The following is a 20174-nucleotide window of genomic DNA, read 5'->3' on the forward strand; positions in this document are numbered from 1 at the left end:
GTATTGACATTCATACAATGAAGTGTACAGATCTTAGACTTACAATTTTCATAAATAAATATACTCATCTAATCACCACCCAGATTGCAGTATAAAACATTCCAGGCTAGGTGCAGTGGCTCATGCCTATAATCCCAGCACTTTGGGAGGCCAAGGTGGGCGGATCACCTGAGATCAGGAGTTCAAGACCAGCCTGACCAACATGGAGAAACCCCGTCTCCACTAAAAATACAAAATTAGCTGGGCATGGTGGCGCATGCCTTAATCCCAGCTACTCAGGAGGCTGAGGGAGGAGAATCGTTTGAACCCAGGAGGTGGAGGTTGTGGTGGGCTGAGATCGCGCCATTGCACTCTAGCTTGGGCAACAAGAGCAAAACTCCATCATCAAAAAAAAAAAAAAGAAGAAAGTCATAGTCCCTGTGAGGAAATAACTTTCAGGGCCTATGGTAGTTCTCAGTCAACCAGGAAGACTACCGTCTTCCTGAGAAGCATGTGGAATAGTCTAGAGGTATTTTTGGTCACAGACTAGATTGCTGTGGCACTATTGGCATGCACAGCCCAGAGGCCAATCATGCGAAATGTTGTGCAAGGCACTAAACAGCCTAAACAACCAAGAACTGTCCTGCCCAAAATGCCAACAGCAACCTTACTGAGAAACACTGGAAATGGTTGACTGAAATTTTGCAGGGTGCCCTCTTTTGAACATGCAGGATGGCAGAAATCCTAGATTAAAATGGGGAAGGAGAATGCAGGATGGAAGGAAATCTGTGGGCACCACCTCTTTCCCTGGGATGCTGCACGATGTAGTAGAGCTGGAGAGTGAAGGAGAAGCAGTGTGATGTAGCGGAGGCAGTGTTAGGGAAGAATTCACAGTAGGTAGATGAGTCTCAACAGGGTGAGCCAACAGGCATTGTCGATTATTTGTAATGAAACCAAGTTTCTCACTTGTTCCTCTTCTAAATTCCTATGTTAAGTACTTAACATCCCCTTTTAGTCAATCCTAGCAATACAGGAGCTAGAGTACATCATTGAGTCATGATTAAGAGTCTAGTCTTTGAAACCAGAAGAACCAGGGAGTCAAGTCTTGGTTTCTCTACTTTAAGATATGTAACCTCACTGGGCATCAGTTTAGTTTCTTAGCTGTAACATAACTCTTAAATATGCCTTGTTTCTAAAAGGGAGAGGTGGAAAAGCCTACTAAGTCTGTTCTTCCTCTCAGAAGTTACTTATATGGTGTATTGAAAGATCTTGTGGTTTAGGCCTGGTGGCTCACACCTGTAATCCCAGCACTTTGGGAGCCCGAGGTGGGTGGATCACTTGAGGTCAGGAGTTCGAGACCAGCCTGGCTAATGTGGCAAAACCCTGCCTCTATTAAAAATACAAAAATTAGCCAAGCCTGGTGGCATGCACCAGCTTGGCAGTAATCCCAGCTACTCAGGAGGCTGAGGCCCGAGAATCGCTTGAACCTGGGAGGTGGAGGTTGCAGTGAACTGAGATCATGCCACTGTACTCCAGTCTGGGCAACAGAGCAAGACTCCATCTCAAAATAAATAAATAAATAAAATTAGAAAAAAAAAAAAGGATCCTGTGGTTTAAATGTTGAGCATGATAGAAATTTGAAATGTTTTTAGCCTAGGTTTGGTAATCTTTTTTTGAAAGTGTTACCTTGATTTCATCTGAGATTTTCTAATATGCACACTATTTGGAGTTCTTGGAAATGATGTAATAACAGTCACTCCTATCTCCTCCTCCACGTAAGTCCAAGATACCTCCAGTTAAGATGAGATTAAGCTGTTGTTCTAACTTGTGGAGTTAACTGTAGCACCATAAATGCAAAAGAATGCTTAATTTAAATTAGTATAAATCAACATATTATTTTGTTTATGATAGACTATAAAGTACCATCTTATCAGGAGATAAGGCAGGCTAGTAGTTGACTTAGTCATATTTAGAGATGTAGTAACCAAAGCAAAATGTAATAGTCCCCTGTTTAGAAATTGCTTTACTGGGCCAGGCAAGGTGGCTCACGCCTATAATCCCAGAACTTTGGGAGGCCAAGACAGATGGATCACATTAGCCCAGGAGTTTGAGACCAGCCTGGCCAACATGGTGAAAACCCATCTCTACCAAAAATAAAAAATTAGCCAGGCATGGTAGTACACATCTGTAATCCCAGCTACTTGGGAGGCTGAGGCACGAGAATCTCTTGAATCCAGGAGATGGAGGTTGCGGTGGGTGAACATTGCACCACTGCACTCCAGCCTGGGCGACAGAGTGACTCTGTCGCAAAAAAAAAAAAAAAAAAGAAAAGAAATTGCTTTCCTGGAAAAAGTGAAAAGAGCAAACATTAATTGGGCCTAGCACTGTGCTTTCTATTTTCTTTACTCACTTTGCTTAAAGGGAGTCAGTACTAAGAACTTCCATAATTACTTTAGTAATAGCCTTTGAAAATATAGTTTGCTTTGACTTATCTGATGTTATAAACACTTGTATAAGAGGTCTTTAAGATATAAGTTCCAGTTTTAGATTTCAATATGGACACACAACACAGGCGAAGTTAAACATCAAGGTTATGTAAGTGTATTTCTATATACTTTGTCATGTCCTGGTTTCAACTGTCCTAGAAAAGGCATATTTGTAAAAAAAAAAAGTTTTCAAAGAGAAACATCACAGGAATGGAATGTGTTCCTTCTCTCTCTATAGTATAATCCAACCAAATTAAATATGAGAAAAGGTATATAATTCTAAATAACAAAAATAAGTCTGGGCACGGTGACTCATGCCTGTAATCCCAGCATTTTGGGAGGCTGAGGCAGGCGGATCACTTGAGATCAGGAGTTCAAGACCAGCCTGGCCAACATGGTGAAACCCTGTTTCTATTAAAAATACAAAAAAATTAGCCGGGTGTGGTGGCGGGTGCCTATAATCTCAACTACTCAGGAGGCTGAGGCAGGAGAATCTCTTGAACCCGGGAGGCAGAGGTTGCAGTGAGCCGAGATCGCACCATTGCACACCAGCCTGGGCGACAAGAGTGAGACTCTGTCTCAAAAAGCAAACAAAAAAACAACAAAAATAAGACCTTTGAAACAGATGGTTAAAGTAAAAGGTTGACAGCTTCAATTCTTATAATAAATTATTAAATGAGAGAGATGTGAAACAGCCTCGGTTTGCTGTTAGATTATATATTAGAGCTAGATGATGGGTAATATTTTTCCATATTTTAGTCTGCTTTATGTCTGTAATTCCTAGTTAATGCTGAAAACTAATTGAAACCATTCTTGGAGCTATCTGTTTGTGGGACCCTGAACTGGTATAGAAAACTTTTACCTGCTTTGAGAATATAACCTTTAAGAAGAAAAGGAGGGGTGCTGGGTGTCGTGGCTCAAGCCTGTAATCCCAGCACTTTGGGAGGCTGAGGCGGGCAGATCACCTGAGGTCAGGAGTTTGAGACCAGCCTGACCAACATGGAGAAACCCCGTCTCTACTAAAAATACAAAATTAGCCAGGCGTGGTGGTACATGCCTGTAATCCCAGCTACTTGGGAGGCTGAGGCAGGAGAATTGCCTGAACCCAGGAGGCGGAGGTTGCAGTGAGCCAAGATTGCGCCATTGCACTCCTATCTGGGCAACAAGAGCGAAACTCCATCTCAAAAAAAAAAGAAGAAAAGAGGGACGGGGAAGTTCTTCGATGTCTAACTCTTTCAGTGCACCGTAATTAATTGGAAAGTATAAGTTGGAGGAGTAGCAGTGATTTTATTTTCCCCTGGAAGACAGATGATATCAGCATATTCAGAAAATCTAAGATTAGGAGCTGTGTAATGAAGTATAATATGAGTTAGGGGATCAGCTCTGGCGAACATCCTTAATATTTGTGTCCTTTATTTTGAAAGATTTCAGTTAACACCAGAAATGTTATTTTTGAAGCCACAGGCTCAAACATGTTTTTGTTAGTTATGATGTAAGTTGTATAAAAGCTCATCAGCTAAACTGGAAATCATATTACTACTTAAGCAGGCGAGTACACGCTCTATTCTTTGAAGTATAATGCTAAATAGTACTAGTTTAAGACAAAAATGTCTGCTGCGTTTATATCTCTTACTTTATTACACGGACCTTTTCCTAGTTTCCAAAAAAAAAAAAAAAAAAGTTTTGAGCATACAGAAAATGTATAGAACACTGTGTGTTCTAAGTGATACCTGTCTAGGAGGGCGTGTGGAGTTTATTTCAGTAATACTATAGTAGTTCCTTCTAACCTTAAGATTATATGCATGGCTGAGAATCTTGAGAAATTTGGATTAAGACTTGATAAACTATTCCTTTTAAAAATAACTGAAATGGAATGGCTACACCTTAAATCTGTTTGGCAGTGATTAATAAAGATAGTTCTCTAAATCTAACTCTGTTTTGTAAACATGATTGAAGATTATCAATATCTAGTGGTGACTAGTAGGTAGATAATTGTGGTGCTCCTTCAACCTCTACCCTCCATCCTTTTTAAGGCCTTCTAGTTCCTTAAAAGAACTAAATCTAGGCCGGATGCGATGGATCACTTGATGTCAGGAGTTCAAGACCAGCCTGGCCAACAAAGTGAAGCCCTGTCTCTACTAAAAATACAAAAAATTAGCCAGGCATGGTGGTGTGTGCCTGTAATCCCAGCTACTCAGGAAGCTGAGGCAGGAGAATCGCTTGAGCCTGGGAGGCAGAGATTGCAGTGAGCTGAGATCACACCACTGCACTCCAGCCTGGGCAACAGAGTGACACCCCGTCTCAATTTAAAAAAAAAAAAGAGGCCGGGTGTGGTGGCTCACGCCTGTAATCTCAGCACTTTGGGAGGCCAAGGTGGGTGGATCATGAGGTCAGGAGATTGAGACCATCCTGGCTAACATGGTGAAACCCCATCTCTACTAAAAATACAGAAAATTAGCCGGATATGGTGGTGGATTTCTGTAGTCCCAGCTACTCGGGAGGCTGAGGCAGGAGAATGGCATGAACCCAGGAGATGGAGCTGGCAGTGAGCCAAGAGCACGCCACTGCACTCCAGCCTGGGTGACAGTGAGATTCTGTTGGAAAAAAAAAAGAACTAAATAATCTAATGATGTTGTTACAGCCTGTTGATCTTTTGTATCTGTTCCTTCCTTCCTGAGAATAAAATTTATTGTAAAGAGGTTGAAGAGTAAAAATGACCTATTAAGGTTATCTGCATTTTCCAAGAAATTAACTACATATTTACTTTTCTCTCTCTCTTCCATGCCAAGCTGTAGATTTTTTACAGTAGAGTTCCTAAAAATAGTTTTAGTCTAACAAACCATATTGAAGAAGTCCAAAAGGACAGCCACACACTGAAGTTTATTTGTAAAGTTCAAGAGTCAGTACAGATTTTTCTCCTCCAAATTGCTTTTATGCTTTTTATCACCCTTAAAAGTAAAGATTTATGTTTGAAAAGTAGGAAAGAATTCTGACCTCTTATATTTCCATCTGTGTTCTTTCTGAGCCAAAGATAAAAACCTTTTAAGAGTTAGTACTTTTTTAAACAATGCGAAACTTTCTTCTTTGTTTCAAGTCTGTATTAGAGCAGATACTTGCTGAAACTCTGCAGTGAAAAATCGTTAGGACTGAGCTACTAGATTGGCGTTAAATAGCAATTGGTCTTCTTGCATAAATATTAACTGGTATTTTATATGATATTCAAGTCAAAGTAGGTAACTGTTGTCTGTTAAGATTCAGTTTCACTTCAAGAGCAAGGGATAACTATTTTCTAATGTGTGTAAATGCCAGGGCTTACTGATTTGTCTACATTTATTTTACTACTTTTATTTTCCTGTTACTCTCTTTGAAATTAATAGGTTAAACTATAAGAAATTGCCTGTTTTAAGGTCAAAAATGGTAGCATATTGGCAGTTTGATGGTTAGGCCTAGCAATTTTAAAGGATAACAGACCACTTTATTTATTTATTTATTTATTTATTTATTTATTTATTTATTTATTTACTTGAGATGGAGTCTCACTCTGTCACCCAGGCTGGAGTGCAGTGGCATAATCTCGGCTCACTGCAAGCTCCGCCTCCTGGGTTCACGCCATTCTCTCGCCTCAGCCTCCCGAGTAGCTGGGGCTACAGGCACCCGCCACCACGCCCAGCTAATTTTGTTTTTGTATTTTTAGTAGAGACGGGGTTTCACCATGTTAGCCAGGATGGTCTCAATCTCCTGACCTCGTGATCTGCCCGCCTCAGCCTCCCAAAGTGCTGGAATTACAGGCGTGAGCCACCGAGCCCAACCCTTTTTAAATTTTTTTTAATTTTTCTTTTTTTTTTTTTTCGAGATGGAGTTTTGCTCTTATTGCCCAGGCTGGAGTACAATGGCGCGATCTCAGCTCACGGCAAACTTTGCCTACCAGGTTCAAGAGATTCTCCTGCCTCAGCCTCCCGAGTAGCTGGGATTACAAGCATGTGCCACCATGCCTGGCTAATTTTGTATTTTTAGTAGAGACGGAACTTCTCCATTTGGTCAGGCTAGTCTCAAACTCCTGACCTCAGGTGATCCACCCGCCTTGGCCTCCCGAAGTGCTGGGATTACAGGCATGAGCCACTGTGCCTGGCTCATTTTTCGAAAGTGACAAGAGTCTCACTATGTTACCAAGGCTGGAGTGCAGTGGCTGTTTACAGGTGCAATCATAGCTCACTACAGCACCGAACTTCTGACTCCAGAGATCCTCCTGCCTCAGCCACCCAAGTAGCCAGAATCACATCACTGTGCCTGGCTTTCCTTTTTTAAAAATTGGTACATAATAATATTTATGGGGTACATACGATATTTTGATACGTGCATACAGTATCAAATACTCTGATCAAATCAAGTATTTAGGATATGCATCACCTCAAACATTTATTATTTCTTTGTGTTTAGAACATTTCAGCTCTTCTAGCTATTTTGAAATACACGGTAAACTATTGTTAACTGTAGTCATCCTGTGCTATCAAATGCTATAATTTATTCCTCCTATTTAACTATATGTTTGTACCCATTAACCAACCTCTCTTCAATCCCCCTTTCCCTACCCTTCCCAGCCTCTGGTAACCACTGTTCTACTCTCTACCTCCGCGAGATCAACTTTTTTAGCTCCCACATGAGTCAGAACATGCGACGTGGGTCTTTCTGTGCCTGGCTCATTTCGCTTAACATCATGACCTTCAGTGCCATCCATGTTGCGCAAATGGCAGCATTTCATTCTTTTCATGGCTGGATAGTATCCTGTTGTGTGTATCTGCCACATTTTCTTTATCCATTCATCTGCTGATACTTAGATTGATTCCGTATCGTGGCTATTGTGAATAGTGTTGCAGTAAATATAGCTGTGCACATATCCCTTTCATACACTGATTTCCTTTTATTTGGATAAACAGCAGTAGTGGGATTGCTGGATTGTATGGTAGTTCCATTTTTAGTTTGAAAAACTTTTTTTTTTTTTTTTAACAGAGGCTAGTTAATTTGTGATTAGATAGCTAAAAGGTTTGTGATTTTTTAAAAGGTGATGGCTGGGCGGCATGGTGGCTCACACCTGTAATCCCAGCACTTTGGGAGGTCAGGCAGGTGGATCACTTGAGCCCAGGACATCCAGACCAGCCTAGGTAACAATGGTGAAATTTCATCTCTACAAAAAATAAAACAAGAAATTAGCCGGGTGTGTTGATGCACACCTGTAGGCTTAGCTTCGGGAGAATAAGGCAGAAGGATCCCTTGAGCCCGGGAGACAGAGGTTGCAGTGAGTCAAGATTGTGCCTCTGCCCTCCAGCCTGGATGACATGGTAAGACCTTGTCTCAAAAAAGAAAAGGAAAAAAAAAAGTGGTGAGTTGCAAAATGGTCAGTTGGATGCAGAAAAAGTTAATGTACACTAAACTAATAAATTCCCTGAGTTTTGACATATATCCAGTCTTTTTATATTTTATTTTATTTTATTTTATATTTTATTTATTTTATTTTATTTTATTTGAGACAGAGTCTCCCTCTGTCACCCAGACTGGAGTGCAGTGGCGCGATCTCAGCTTACTGCAACCTCCACCTCCCAGGTTCAAGCAATTCTCCTGCCTCAACCTCCCTAGTAGCTGGGATTACAGGCGCCCGCCACCACACCTGGCTAATTTTTGCGCTTTTAGTAGAGATCGGTTTTTGCTACATTGGCCAGGCTGGTCTCAAAGTCCTGAGTTCAGATGATCCACCTGCCTCGGCCTCCCAAAGTGCTGGGATTACAGGCGTGAGTCACTGCACCCAGCTCCATGTATCCAATCTTATAACCATGCCACAATCAAGGTTAGAATATTTTCATCATCTCTCCTGAAAGTTCCCTCCTGCCCCTTTGCTATTAGCCCCCTTCCCATACTTTCTGGCAACCATGAATCTGTTTTCTGTCATTATAGTATGTCTTTTTAGAGTTTCTTTCTTTTTTTTTTTTTTTTTTTGAGATGGAGTCTCACTCTGTCGCCCAGGCTGGAGTGCAGCGGCCCGATCTCAGCTCACAGCAAGCTCCGCCTCCTGGGTTTATGCCATTCTCCTGCCTCAGCCTCCCGAGTAACTGGGACTACAGGCGCCCGCCACCTCGCCCAGCTAGTTTTTTGTATTTTTTACTAGGGATGGGGTTTCACCGTGTTAGCCAGGATGGTCTCGATCTCCTGACCTCGTGATCCGCCCATCTCGGCCTCCCAAAGTGCTGGGATTACAGGCTTGAGCCACTGCGCCCGGCCTAGAGTTTCATACAAACAAATTCATACAGTGTGCAGTCTCACGTCTGGGTTATTTCAATGAACGTTATATAAGTTTTGAGATTCATCAGCATTGTTGCCTTAGTAATCATTTGTTCCTTTTCATATATTTCTCTCCTCATGTTTCTTCTACCTTTTTGAACATATAGATCATATTTATAATGGCCTTTAACATCCGTATCTGCTAACACTGTCATTTCTGGTTGGTTTTTATTAACTGACTTTTCCGCTGGTTGTACGTCATATTTTCCTGTTTCTTTGAATGCCTAGAATTTTAAAATTATATGTTGGACATTGTTAATTTTGCATTGGTAGGTTCTATATCTTGTTGTTTTCCTTTAGGTAATGTTGGACTTTGTTCCTGGAATCAACAGGTTCCTTGCAAGGCTTGCTTTTAAGGTTAGGGTGGGTTCAGACCAATTTTTAGTCTAGGGTTAATTTATCTCCACTACTAAGGTGATAGGAGTGGAGTCCCCTTCTGAGGACTCTGTTAGATAACCCACATATTATAAGATCTTTACATTTTGGTGGATAAAAATACAAACTATTCCCAGCTCCATGTGAGTGCAGGAATCGTTTGGCCTATTGCTTTCTGATGGATCTTTTCCCCAGCCTCTGCTAGCTTCTTTTCGTGTGTATACAAATCAGTACTCTTCCCAAAGTTCAAAGGGACCCCTCTGCAGATCCTAAAGCGCTCTCATCACACCCCCGCTCCCTGCTCCTGTACACTGCCCAGCAAATTCTAGCCCCCGCAGCCTCCCCAGCTCTGATCTCAACTGACAGCTCTCCACTCCAATCTCAGATGTCCTCAGCTGTCAAGACTGGGCCCTCCTTCCCTGTGCAGCAGCCTGTGGCCTGCCTTCAGGCAACGCAGTCTGGCCCTCCCTGTGGCTCAGTGTCTAAAAGTCATTGTTTATGTACTTTGTCCAGTTTCCTATTGTTTACAGCAGGAAGGTAAATCCAGTCTCTAGTACTCCATGACTGAAAGGAGTCTCATCTTCTAAATGCAGATTAAGCATGTATTGATATTTCTAGGGGGAAATTAGGGTACTTGGCTCATCAGTTCCCAACATACTTAAATGTAACACACTTTAACGTCTGCTTTCTTCTTTGTAACTTAAACGATGACATAAATGATGCTCTTCAGTGTTCACACGAGGCTAGTCTAAGCTTGAGTGTTTTTCTCTGATCAACTTGAAATTACCTGCATAAAGAGTATTAATTTTGACTTATTTGTGGCCAACTTATCTAGAGTAGCTTCCCATGAATGATGGATATGTTAGTATTCCAATTCTAAGGACATTTGTTAGCTATCTGTATGTCTGGTTAATTTGTCATAAGAACTTATGTATCATGTTTGGATTTTTAAAAATAAGAACTTTGGCCGGGCGCGGTGGCTCAAGCCTGTAATCCCAGCACTTTAGGAGGCCGAGGTGGGCAGATCACAAGGTCAGGAGATCGAGACCATCCTGGCTAACACAGTAAAACCCCGTCTCTACTAAAAATACAAAAAATTAGCCGGGCGAGGTGGTGGGCGCCTGTAGTCCCAGCTACTCGGGAGGCTGAGGCAGGAGAATGGCGTGAACCCGGGAGGCGGAACTTGCAGTGAGCCGAGATTGCACCACTGCACTCCAGCCTGGGAGACAGAGCAAGACTCCGTCTCAAAAGAAAAAAAAATTGCTGATTTTATAATCTATATATGAAAATTACTGCAGCCTTTTTTATTCATGAGTATTTATGGTTGAGAAGATTCTAAAATAGTTCTTAGCCTTTTACAAGTGGATCTTTTAAATTTATTGCATTGCTCTGTTTAACAGAACAATTATTTGGATATCTTTTCAAAGATTGACTTACCATAATGTCAAAACCTGCCCAATTATTTAGTCAGTTCGCAATTACAGAAATGTGCGTTTTAATCCATTTGTGTTTTAGGGAAGATGAGCACAGTAGGGTTAAAGATAGGATTTTATACTATTACAGATATGCTACTGCTGTCTGGTAAGAATTTTAAGGAAACAGGCCGGGCGCAGTGGCTCACGTGTATAATCCCAGCACTTTGGGAGTCCAGGGTGGGCGGATCACTTGAGGTTAAGCGTTCGAGACCAGCCTGACCAACATGACGAAACCCTGTCTCTACTAAAAATACAAAAATTAGCTGGAAGTGGTGGTGTGCGCCTGTAACCCCAGCTATTCAGGAAGCTGAGACAGGAGAATCGCTTGAACCCGGAAAGCAGAGATTGCAGTGAGCTGAGACCATGTCATTGCACTCCAGCCTGGGCAACAGAGCGAGATGCCATCTCAAAAAAAAAAAAAAGAATTGTAAGGAAACAACAAAACAAAACTCAGAAGATGAAAATTTGAAAGCCTAAATCGCTTCATCTCTGGTCTGATGTGTAAAATTTATTTGCATCACAGTTGATTGGAATGAATCTTAAAGTTAGAAGATGTAAATTCTAGTTGAAGCTGTGCCACTTGCTACTTGTAATGTGGCACACACTGTTGTGCAACTGTAGGCATGTCACCACCTTGGTGAGAGTCTCCTGACCTATCATATGAAGATAATCATAAATACCCTGCTACTGTCAAGGGATTTGTGGAGTGCTCAGTGAGGGGGTATGGCTGAAATTCTTTGAGGATGCTAACGCTCCATTAAACGTTTTTTACGTTATTATAACTTCTGCTGTTAACAGGTAGAATGACAGAATACAAAATGAGACATTTTACATTTATAGTCCTTTCAGTTTACTGTGTAAAATATTTTATGGTGAAATGGAAAAAAACGACACAGAACTGATGAGGTAGAATGGAGATAGAGGAGATTGCTGTCTTTTTTTCCATTCCTTTTTACTTAATATTATTTTGTTTTCTGTCACCATGACTTTCCAGGTAAAGAGTGTGTACAACAGTTAGCTGAAAACACCAGGTATTTCAGGAGACGCCTGAAAGAGATGGGCTTCATCATCTATGGAAATGAAGACTCTCCAGTAGTGCCTTTGATGCTCTACATGCCTGCCAAAATTGGGTATGTTTTGTTGCAGATCACAGACTAGTCTGTCCTTATACTTATCTGTGATGTGAGACTAGGGCTTATGTATTTTGTTAGGGAAAATGGTCTTGTCCTTATTGTGTTAACCTTCATTTATCTATATACCATAGATCAAATAGTGACTTCCAAATTGTTAGGTATGTTAATTTGTTCTTCTTTCATTAAACATTTGAGTTTCATGTACTCTCTAGGGGCCTGGGATAGCTCAGTGATTTCAAAATACAAACATCTCTGTCCTTGTGGAGCTTACAGTCTAGTAGGGGGCAACAGTCAGACAGACATAATAAATGAACTGTGTACTATGTTAGAAGGTGTCAAGTGCTATGGAAAAAAATAGAGCAGGGCCTATATGGGGAGTTGAGAGTGCCCTGTGGGCGGGCAGATAACACTATTAAATAGCGTGGTCAGGGTAAGTAAGCCTCCATGGGAAGGAAAAATGACATCTGAGCGAAGATTTGAAGGAGCTGACAGTTAACCATTGGAGAAAGAAGCATCTGTGCAAAGGCCACAATGCAGGAGCGAGCTTGCTTAGGTGACCTAAGAGTAGCAAAGAAGTCCCTAGAATTGGAGCATAGTGCCCCAGGGGAAGCAATGGGCCATGAGGTCAGAGAGGTTTTATCAGAGTGTGTTACTGGATACTTGCCAGGTGTGCAGATTACACCAGCTTCTTTGGTTTGTACGAGGCATACATAATGGAAAGTCTTGCCCTACGATAGCTTTCAATGTATTTGAAAAGTCCAGATATATAATGAAACCAGAAGACATTTGAAAAGCAAATGAACAGTAATTATACTGAACAAATTTTATTATATGCAAAGTGGCCCTGAAGATATAGAATAAAGGAGTGACCTGCTGAGTACAGGCTCAGTAAGAAAGGTACATCTTGTTGGATGGGTGAGTTTTGAGCTGGATCTTAAAGCATTTCTCCAGTTTGAACTCATTGAAGGAGCAATTTTTTAAAATTTTTGAATCCCCCGTGTCCACCACAATCTCCGACACTCAGTAAGTGTTTACTGAAGTGAATATGGGAGAGGAAATTAAATCAGGGAGCCTGGAAGTAATGTGATTCAAAGAAAATGAAAGGGAAGTAAGGAAAAGGTGCTCCCTGAGAGAAAAAGAGGAATTCGGGTTTCAACATGAAGTCCATATGGGTAGTTAGTATTATGGCTTCAGAGGGGGTATGGAGAAGGATTTTCTTCATTCTTCTTTAAGTGGAATTCTCATAAACAAACACGAAGAGTTATCAGATCCAAAGGACTCAGTCTAGAGCTCTCTCTTCAAAGAAGGCTGTGTCTCCTTTATTCTATATAGGTGCAACTGACTGTGTATACTTTAATTAGGAAAGATTTAGAGAAGGTGAAGAAGAATTAGAATAAGGCACTAGACAGTTTGGAAGCCTGTGCTGAAGTTACAGGGCACCCAGGTTCATGCTGACACAAAGGAGGTATGTTGAGGAAGATGTACTGGTACTACAGAGAGTGAGAAAAGGCTGAAAAGCTGGCATTAATGTAATGCCAAATGTGCAGGATCTATATTGCCCAGGCTGGAGTGCAGTGGCGCAATCTTGGCTTACTGCAACCTCCACCTCCTGGGTTCAAGCAAATCTTGTGCTTCAGCCTCCCCAGTAGCTGGGTTACAGATGTGTGCCACCACACCTGGCTAATCTTTGTATTTTTTAGTGGAGATGGAGTTTCACCATGTTGGCCAGGCCAGTCTCCAACTCCTGACTTCAGGTGATCTGCCCAGCTCGGCCTCCCAAAATGCTGGGATTACAGGCACGAGCCACTGGCCCGGCCAGATTTTTTAATTCTCAAACAAATGCTGTAAATAGCTTAAAGGAGAAGTTAAAACATAAGGGAGGTCAACAAGAGGAAAAGACAAAGAACAACATAATTTGGGCCTGGTGCAGTGGCTCACAAGGTCAAGAGATCAAGAGCATCCTGGCCAACATGGTGAAACCCCATCTCTACTAAAAATACAAAAATTATCTGGGTGTGGTGGCGCACACCTGTAATCCCAGCTACTCAGGAGGCTGAGGCAGGAGAATTGCTAGAACCCGGGAGGTGGAGGTTGTGGTGAGCCGAGATCGCACCACTGCACTCCAACCTGGCGTCAGTGAGAGACTAAAAAAAATAATAATAATAAAATAAAATAATTTAGTAGACAAAATTAAATAAAAGTTAGAATGTGTTATTTAGACAAGACACAGATGTGGAGTAAGGCCACAGGCCTCCAATTTGGCTTCTGGTAGGGGTGGGGGATTGTGAAACACGAATTGTGTGGTCTGAGTAATCGGTTGAAGCCAGCAGGTGAACTGGCCTTACAGACACCAAAGGAAGCCCTGAATTCTGAAGCAGTGTTGTTCCCAAGACAATCAAAGAAATGCGTGATCCGGAGAGGTCATGCCAGTCAGCCATTCTGCTAGAAGAAAAGATGTGCCATGTTATAGCAGATCCCCCACAGCTGCAGAATCCTCAGAATTTGAGGAATCATGTTAAAGTGCCAAGCTTAACATTTCAAGGACCAGATTTTAATTAAATACAGGTTCATTTTGAAGCCTCTGAACCACTATTATGTATCAGGGACACTGTTTTTTTTTGTTTTTTGTTTTTTTTTGAGACAGAATCTTGCTCTGTTGCTCAGGCTATCGCTCAGGCTCAGTGGTGTGATACTGGCTCACTACAGCTTCTGCCTCCTGGCTTCAAGAGATGCTCATGCCTCAGCCTCCTGAGTAGCTGGGACTACAGGTGCATGCCACCGCACTCAGCTAATTTTTGTATTTTTGGTAGAGACGGGATTTCGCCATGTTGCCCAGGCTGGTTATTTCAGTTTTGTGAAGGACACCATATAGGAGAAGACTGCCTCAGGATTGACTTTAAAAGTATTTGTGAGCTGTCAATTTTAACTTTAAAAGGAGTTAAAAGAATCTCTTATTAGAAGTCTCCAATGCCTGCATCACCGAAAAGTTTAAATCACTGAGGACAGCAAGTCGTCTGTAATGAGTGCTTTCCGCTGAGGACAGCAAGTCGTCTGTAATGAGTGCTTTCTTACTCCTCCTGGTTTCTGTTTCTTGTTTTCTCCATTGCAGCGCCTTTGGACGGGAGATGCTGAAGCGGAACATCGGTGTCGTCGTGGTTGGATTTCCTGCCACCCCAATTATTGAGTCCAGAGCCAGGTTTTGCCTGTCAGCAGCTCATACCAAAGAAATACTTGATACTGTAAGTAGGCACTTTCACCTTGATATAAGTATGCCTTTTATTAAAAGGGCCTGTATATTAGATGAAATTCATAATATATTGACCTTGATGTTCCTATGAGCACTAAGATATTTACCAGTCAGACAGAGGAGGTGACAGTGCTACCGAAAACGTTGGCATTTACAAAAAACTGTCACCAGACTCATCAGAGCTCTGGAGAAATTTCCGGCTTTGTCTTGCTCCACTGTCTTCCTCGCTATGGACTCTACAGTTCTCTCTCCACTCTACCTATTTCTACACTAAGCTTTCTCGTATGTTGTTCTGTCTAAAATTTTCTCTCTTGAGCTTTCTCTCCCCTCTGCTTGGCTGACTGCCACTCATTCTTCACATCTCCACTTAAAGGAAAATTGCTCAGGGATGCCCCACTCCTTCTTGCTCTGTGTTCCCTTGGAATCCTGAGATTCTCCCTTAACTAAATTCTTCACACTTATAATTACTTAATAGCAGTCTTCTCCATTAGATAAACATTGAGGATAGGAACAAATCTGTTTTACTCATTCTATATCGCAGCACCCACCACACTGCCAGCCATCTAGTTGGGGATCATTATTAGTGAGCTTAATTATTTATGATCTCAATATATTCTCATCGCTATATATTCTCTTAATATGTTACTGTTTCAAATCTAAGATTGCCGAGTTTAAATCAGTATTGCCCTCTGGGAGTTTATAAAGTTTTAGAACATGATATTTGCATAAATTAGTTGCTAGAAATATCTATTAATGAGTTAGAAAGCTACTACTTTTTTTTTTTTCTTTTTTTTTCTTTTTTGAGACAAAGTTTCACTCTTGTTGCCCAGGCTAGAGTATAATAGTGCAATCTCAGCTCACTACATCCTCCACCTCCTGGGTTCAAGCAATTCTCCTGCCTCAGCCTCTCGAGTAGCTGGGATTACAGGCATGTGCCACCACACCCAGCTAGTTTTGTATTTTTAGTACAGACAGGGTTTCTCCGTGTTGGTCAGGCTGGTCTCGAACTCCCGACCGCAGGTGATCGGCCTGCCTCAGCCTCCCAAAGTGCTGGGATTGCAGGCGTGAGCCACCGCCTGGCAAGAGCTACTAATAAAGAACATTATGAATGCTTCTTTATAAAAGTTCATTATAACAATTTGATGGACATTTTATATTCCTGAATAGCCAAAGACTTTTGACTTTTTCTCTATTTCTACACAGGAAAATTTCTACGACTATAAGTGTATTCCCTTTTAAAAAACAGAATTGTGCTAGGAACACTTCACATGAGATCTATCCTCTTATCAAATTTTTCCATGTAGAATACAGTATTGTTAACTATAGGCACAGTGTTGTGAGCCTATTCTTAATCACATTCTGACAATATCCAATTAGATTTGGCTTTTTGATATTGTATCTTTTTTTCTTTATTTTGATTATGCCTGTCAGATTTTTCCAATAGATTTTTCTTATTTCTCAGAAATGTTACTGGTGAATTTCTGCTTTTTTTTTTTTTAACCTAGAGATTTCAGCTTTTCTTTCCCTCCTACTCTATTGATGTTTTAAGAGTTTTCTTTTTTCTTTCTCATGTTCACCTGTTAACTCAGAGTTTCAACGTGCCTTTAAAAAAAAGTTTATGTAACTATAAGCAGCGTCTATGGCAGTAATCCACGCCTTCTGACAACAACTTTGACTCCTGAGAACTGTACACATTCATGAAGGAATTTAGATGTAACCAGGATATCTCCTTAGGATATCTAAGGAGATTTCTGTTGCCAACAAATATGTTTGCCAATTGAGAGTTCTAATCCTTTTCATAAGATTCACTTGAGGGATTGTTGGGCTTTGCCTCCCATTTAGTTTTTAAAGCATAAAGTGCATTTTTTGAAACCATGGATTTGTTAAAGTAATTTTGTCTTATGATGTTTTATGAAACTAACATGAACTAGACCATTATGAAATACAAATTAATTTTCATTTAATAATGGGCCCCATGACATGATTCTGTATATAGAAAGTGCTATAAAATACACACGCACGCGCACACGTACGCACAGCTAGAGCTAATAAATGAATTCAGCAAAGTTGCATGGTAAAAGATCAGCACACAAAAAATTAGTGATTTTGTACACCGGCAATGAAGAAATGAAAATTTCTTTTACAGTAACACTCAAAAGAACAAAATACCTAGTAATAAACTTAAACAAGAAAGCCTTTCCGGGCTGGGTGCTGTGGCTCACGCCTGTGATCCCAGCACTTTGGGAGGTCAGGCATTTGAGATCAGCCTGGCCAACATAGTGAAACCTCATCTCTACTAAAAATACAAAAAATTAGCCGGACGTGGTGGCAGGCGCCTGTAATTCCAGCTATCCAGCTACTCGGGAGGCTGAGGCAGAAGAACCGCTTGAACCTGGGAGGCGGAGGTTGCAGTGAGCCGAGATCGCACCATTGCACTATAGCCTGGGCAACAGTGCGAGACTCTGTCTCAAAAAAGAAAAAGAAAAAGAAAGCCCTTCCCTTGTCCACTGGCTAATTTACACTTGTACACTGTATGTTTAGATGTGTATATTGAAAACTATAAAACTTTGCTGAAAGAAATTGAAGAAGTCTTAAACAGAAATGGAATGACACCCTGTGTTCATGGATTGGAAGATGGAATATTGTGAAGATGGCAGTGTGGCAACCTACAGATCCAGTGTTCAGCATTTCTCAGAAGAAAATGGACTGGGAGACCCTAAGCCACTAGCCCTTTTTTGCAGAAATTAAAAGGCTGGTCCTCAAATTCATATGGAACTGGGAGGGAATAGCTAAAATAGTATTGAAAAGGAAAACCAAAGTGGGAGGTCTCACACTTCTTAATTTTAAAACAAAGCTAATTACTACAAAGCTACAGTAATTACAACAGTCGAGTACTTGCATAAGGATGGACATATAGACCAGTGAAGTAGAATTGAGATTTCAGAAATAAAGTACAAGCATCTATGGCCATCTCCCTTTATTTTCAACAAGGGAGCCAAGACCAGTCAATGAGAGAAGAACAGTCTCTTCAACAATCAGTACTAGGTCAGCTGGATGCAGAAGAAGGAAGTTTTGAGCTTGCAGCATGGATAAACCTTGAAAACATTAGGCTAAATGGAAGAAGCCAAAACAAAGACCACGTAACTTACGATTCCATTTATGAGAGATGTCCAGAACAGGCAAATCCATAGGGTCAGACAATAGATTGGTGGCAGCCAGCCTGAGAGGAGGGAGGAGTGAGTACGGGGTTGCTTTTTGCTTTTTAGGGTGATAAAAATACTCTAAAACTAGATAGTGACAAAAGTTGCACAACTCTTGGAATATACTTAGAAGCAATGAATCGTATACTTTAAAAGTGAATTTTGTTGAATGTGAATTGTATCTCAAAGCTGTAATTTTGTTATTTTTTAAAATGGGAAGCGCAAGGATATTGGCTCGGGAGCGGCAGGATTGCTGTCCTAGAGGATTGGGTTACTCAGCTCTATAATGAATACATGTTTTTCTCCTAGGAACCCACCTTACCTGTGATCTAGAGGTTCTGTGTAGACTATTTGTTAATGAATGGTGATGCATGTACTGGCTCCCTGTCCCTAACATACCCACACACCCCACACAAGAGTCAGCACTCTTTAGAATGGCATCTTTTATTCACATGATACTGATTTGTCTGAAATATTTGGTGTAGGATCAGAGGAAATCTTGTAATCTAGATCCCCTTGGGCTACTGAGGAATTTTTTTTTCTAATGATTACTTTTCTACATTGATGAAAATATTCTAGATTCTTCTGAAGTCAGAGTTTATAAATGCTCATTCCTTTGTGATCTTAGTCATGTACACTTTTGTCTTATTATGATTTTGAGGTAGGGTCTCACTCAGTCACCCAGACTGGAGTACAGTAATAGTGATCTTGGCTCACTGCAGCCTCCACCTCCCAGCCTCAAGGGATCTTCCCACCTCAGCCTCCAGAGTAGCTGGAACTATGCCTGGCTTTTTTTTTTTTTTAATAGATGGGGTCTTGCTATGTTGCCCAGGCTGGTCTCAAACTCCTGGGCTCAAGCAATCTGCCTGCCTTGGCCTCCCAAAGTGCTGTGATTACAGGCTTGAGTCACCGTGTTCAGCCTTGACTTTTTTTTTTTAACAGAGTTTTGCTCTTGTTGCCCAGGCTGGAGTACAATGGTGTGATCTCGGCTCACTGCAACCTCCACCTCCTGAGTTCAAGCGATTCTCCTGCCTCAGCCTCCTGAGTAGCTGGGATTACAAGCATGCGCCACCACACCCAGCTAATTTTGTATTTTTAGTAGAGACGGGGTTTCTCCATGTTGGTCAGGCTGATCTCAAACTCCCGACCTCGGGTGATCCGCCCACGTGGGCCTCCCAAAGTGCTGGGGACTGACATAAGCCACCAGGCCCGGCCAGCTTTGACTTTTGTCTTAAATTAATAAATCTTATCACAGAGGTCAGGTGAATAAATGGTTGATGGGTTCTCCCAGCTTAATTTCAGACTTAAATTGTTTCCATATGGAGCTTTCACTTACGCCTCTTCTCAACGGTGCTGCTGTTGTGATAGCGCATTGAAGTTCAGCTCTTATTTGCTTTATGTTTTTCACATTTTGAAATGAAGAATATTTTTTCTTGTGCTGGAATACATCAGTAATACTGTTGGTGGTTTTCTGTCTCCAAATACTGATTTTTTTAAAAAATGAAGTTTAAGACGCCCAGTGTAGTGGCTTACGCCTGTAATCCTAACACCTTGGGAGGCAGAGGCGGGTGAATAACTTGATGCCAGGAGTTCGAGTCTAGCCTGGCCAACATGGCAAAACCCTGTCTCTACAAAAATTAGCTGGGCATGATAGCACGTGCCTATAGTCCCAGCCACTCAGGAGGCTGAGGCAGAAAATCTCTTGAACACAGGAGGCAGAAGTTGCAGTGAGCTGAGATGGTGCCACTGTATTCCAGGCCAGGTAATAGAGCAAGATTCTGTCTCAAAAAGAAAAAAATGTTGCTGGGCTCATTTGCTCACACCTGTAATCTCAGCACTTTGGGAGGCCAAGGTGGTGGATCACTTGAGGTTGGGAGTTTGAGACCAGCCTGGCCAACATGGTGAAACCCCATCTCTACTAAAAATACAAAAATTATCTGAGCATGGTG

General features: G+C 41.4%; 1 protein-coding gene across 1 annotated transcript in view; it reads left to right on the plus strand.

Moving 5' to 3' along the window:
* The window catches only part of SPTLC2 (serine palmitoyltransferase long chain base subunit 2), a 109666-nt gene that overhangs the window by 82600 nt on the left and 6892 nt on the right, over positions 1-20174 (plus strand). Inside the window, exons 10-11 of the mRNA XM_023184946.2 lie at positions 11640-11775; positions 14888-15017. Of these exons, the coding sequence (XP_023040714.1) occupies positions 11640-11775; positions 14888-15017 (266 nt within the window). The remainder of the gene's footprint in view (positions 1-11639; positions 11776-14887; positions 15018-20174) is intronic.

The sequence above is a fragment of the Piliocolobus tephrosceles genome, chromosome 6 (genome assembly GCF_002776525.5).
Source record: "Piliocolobus tephrosceles isolate RC106 chromosome 6, ASM277652v3, whole genome shotgun sequence".
Taxonomy (NCBI): domain Eukaryota; kingdom Metazoa; phylum Chordata; class Mammalia; order Primates; family Cercopithecidae; genus Piliocolobus; species Piliocolobus tephrosceles.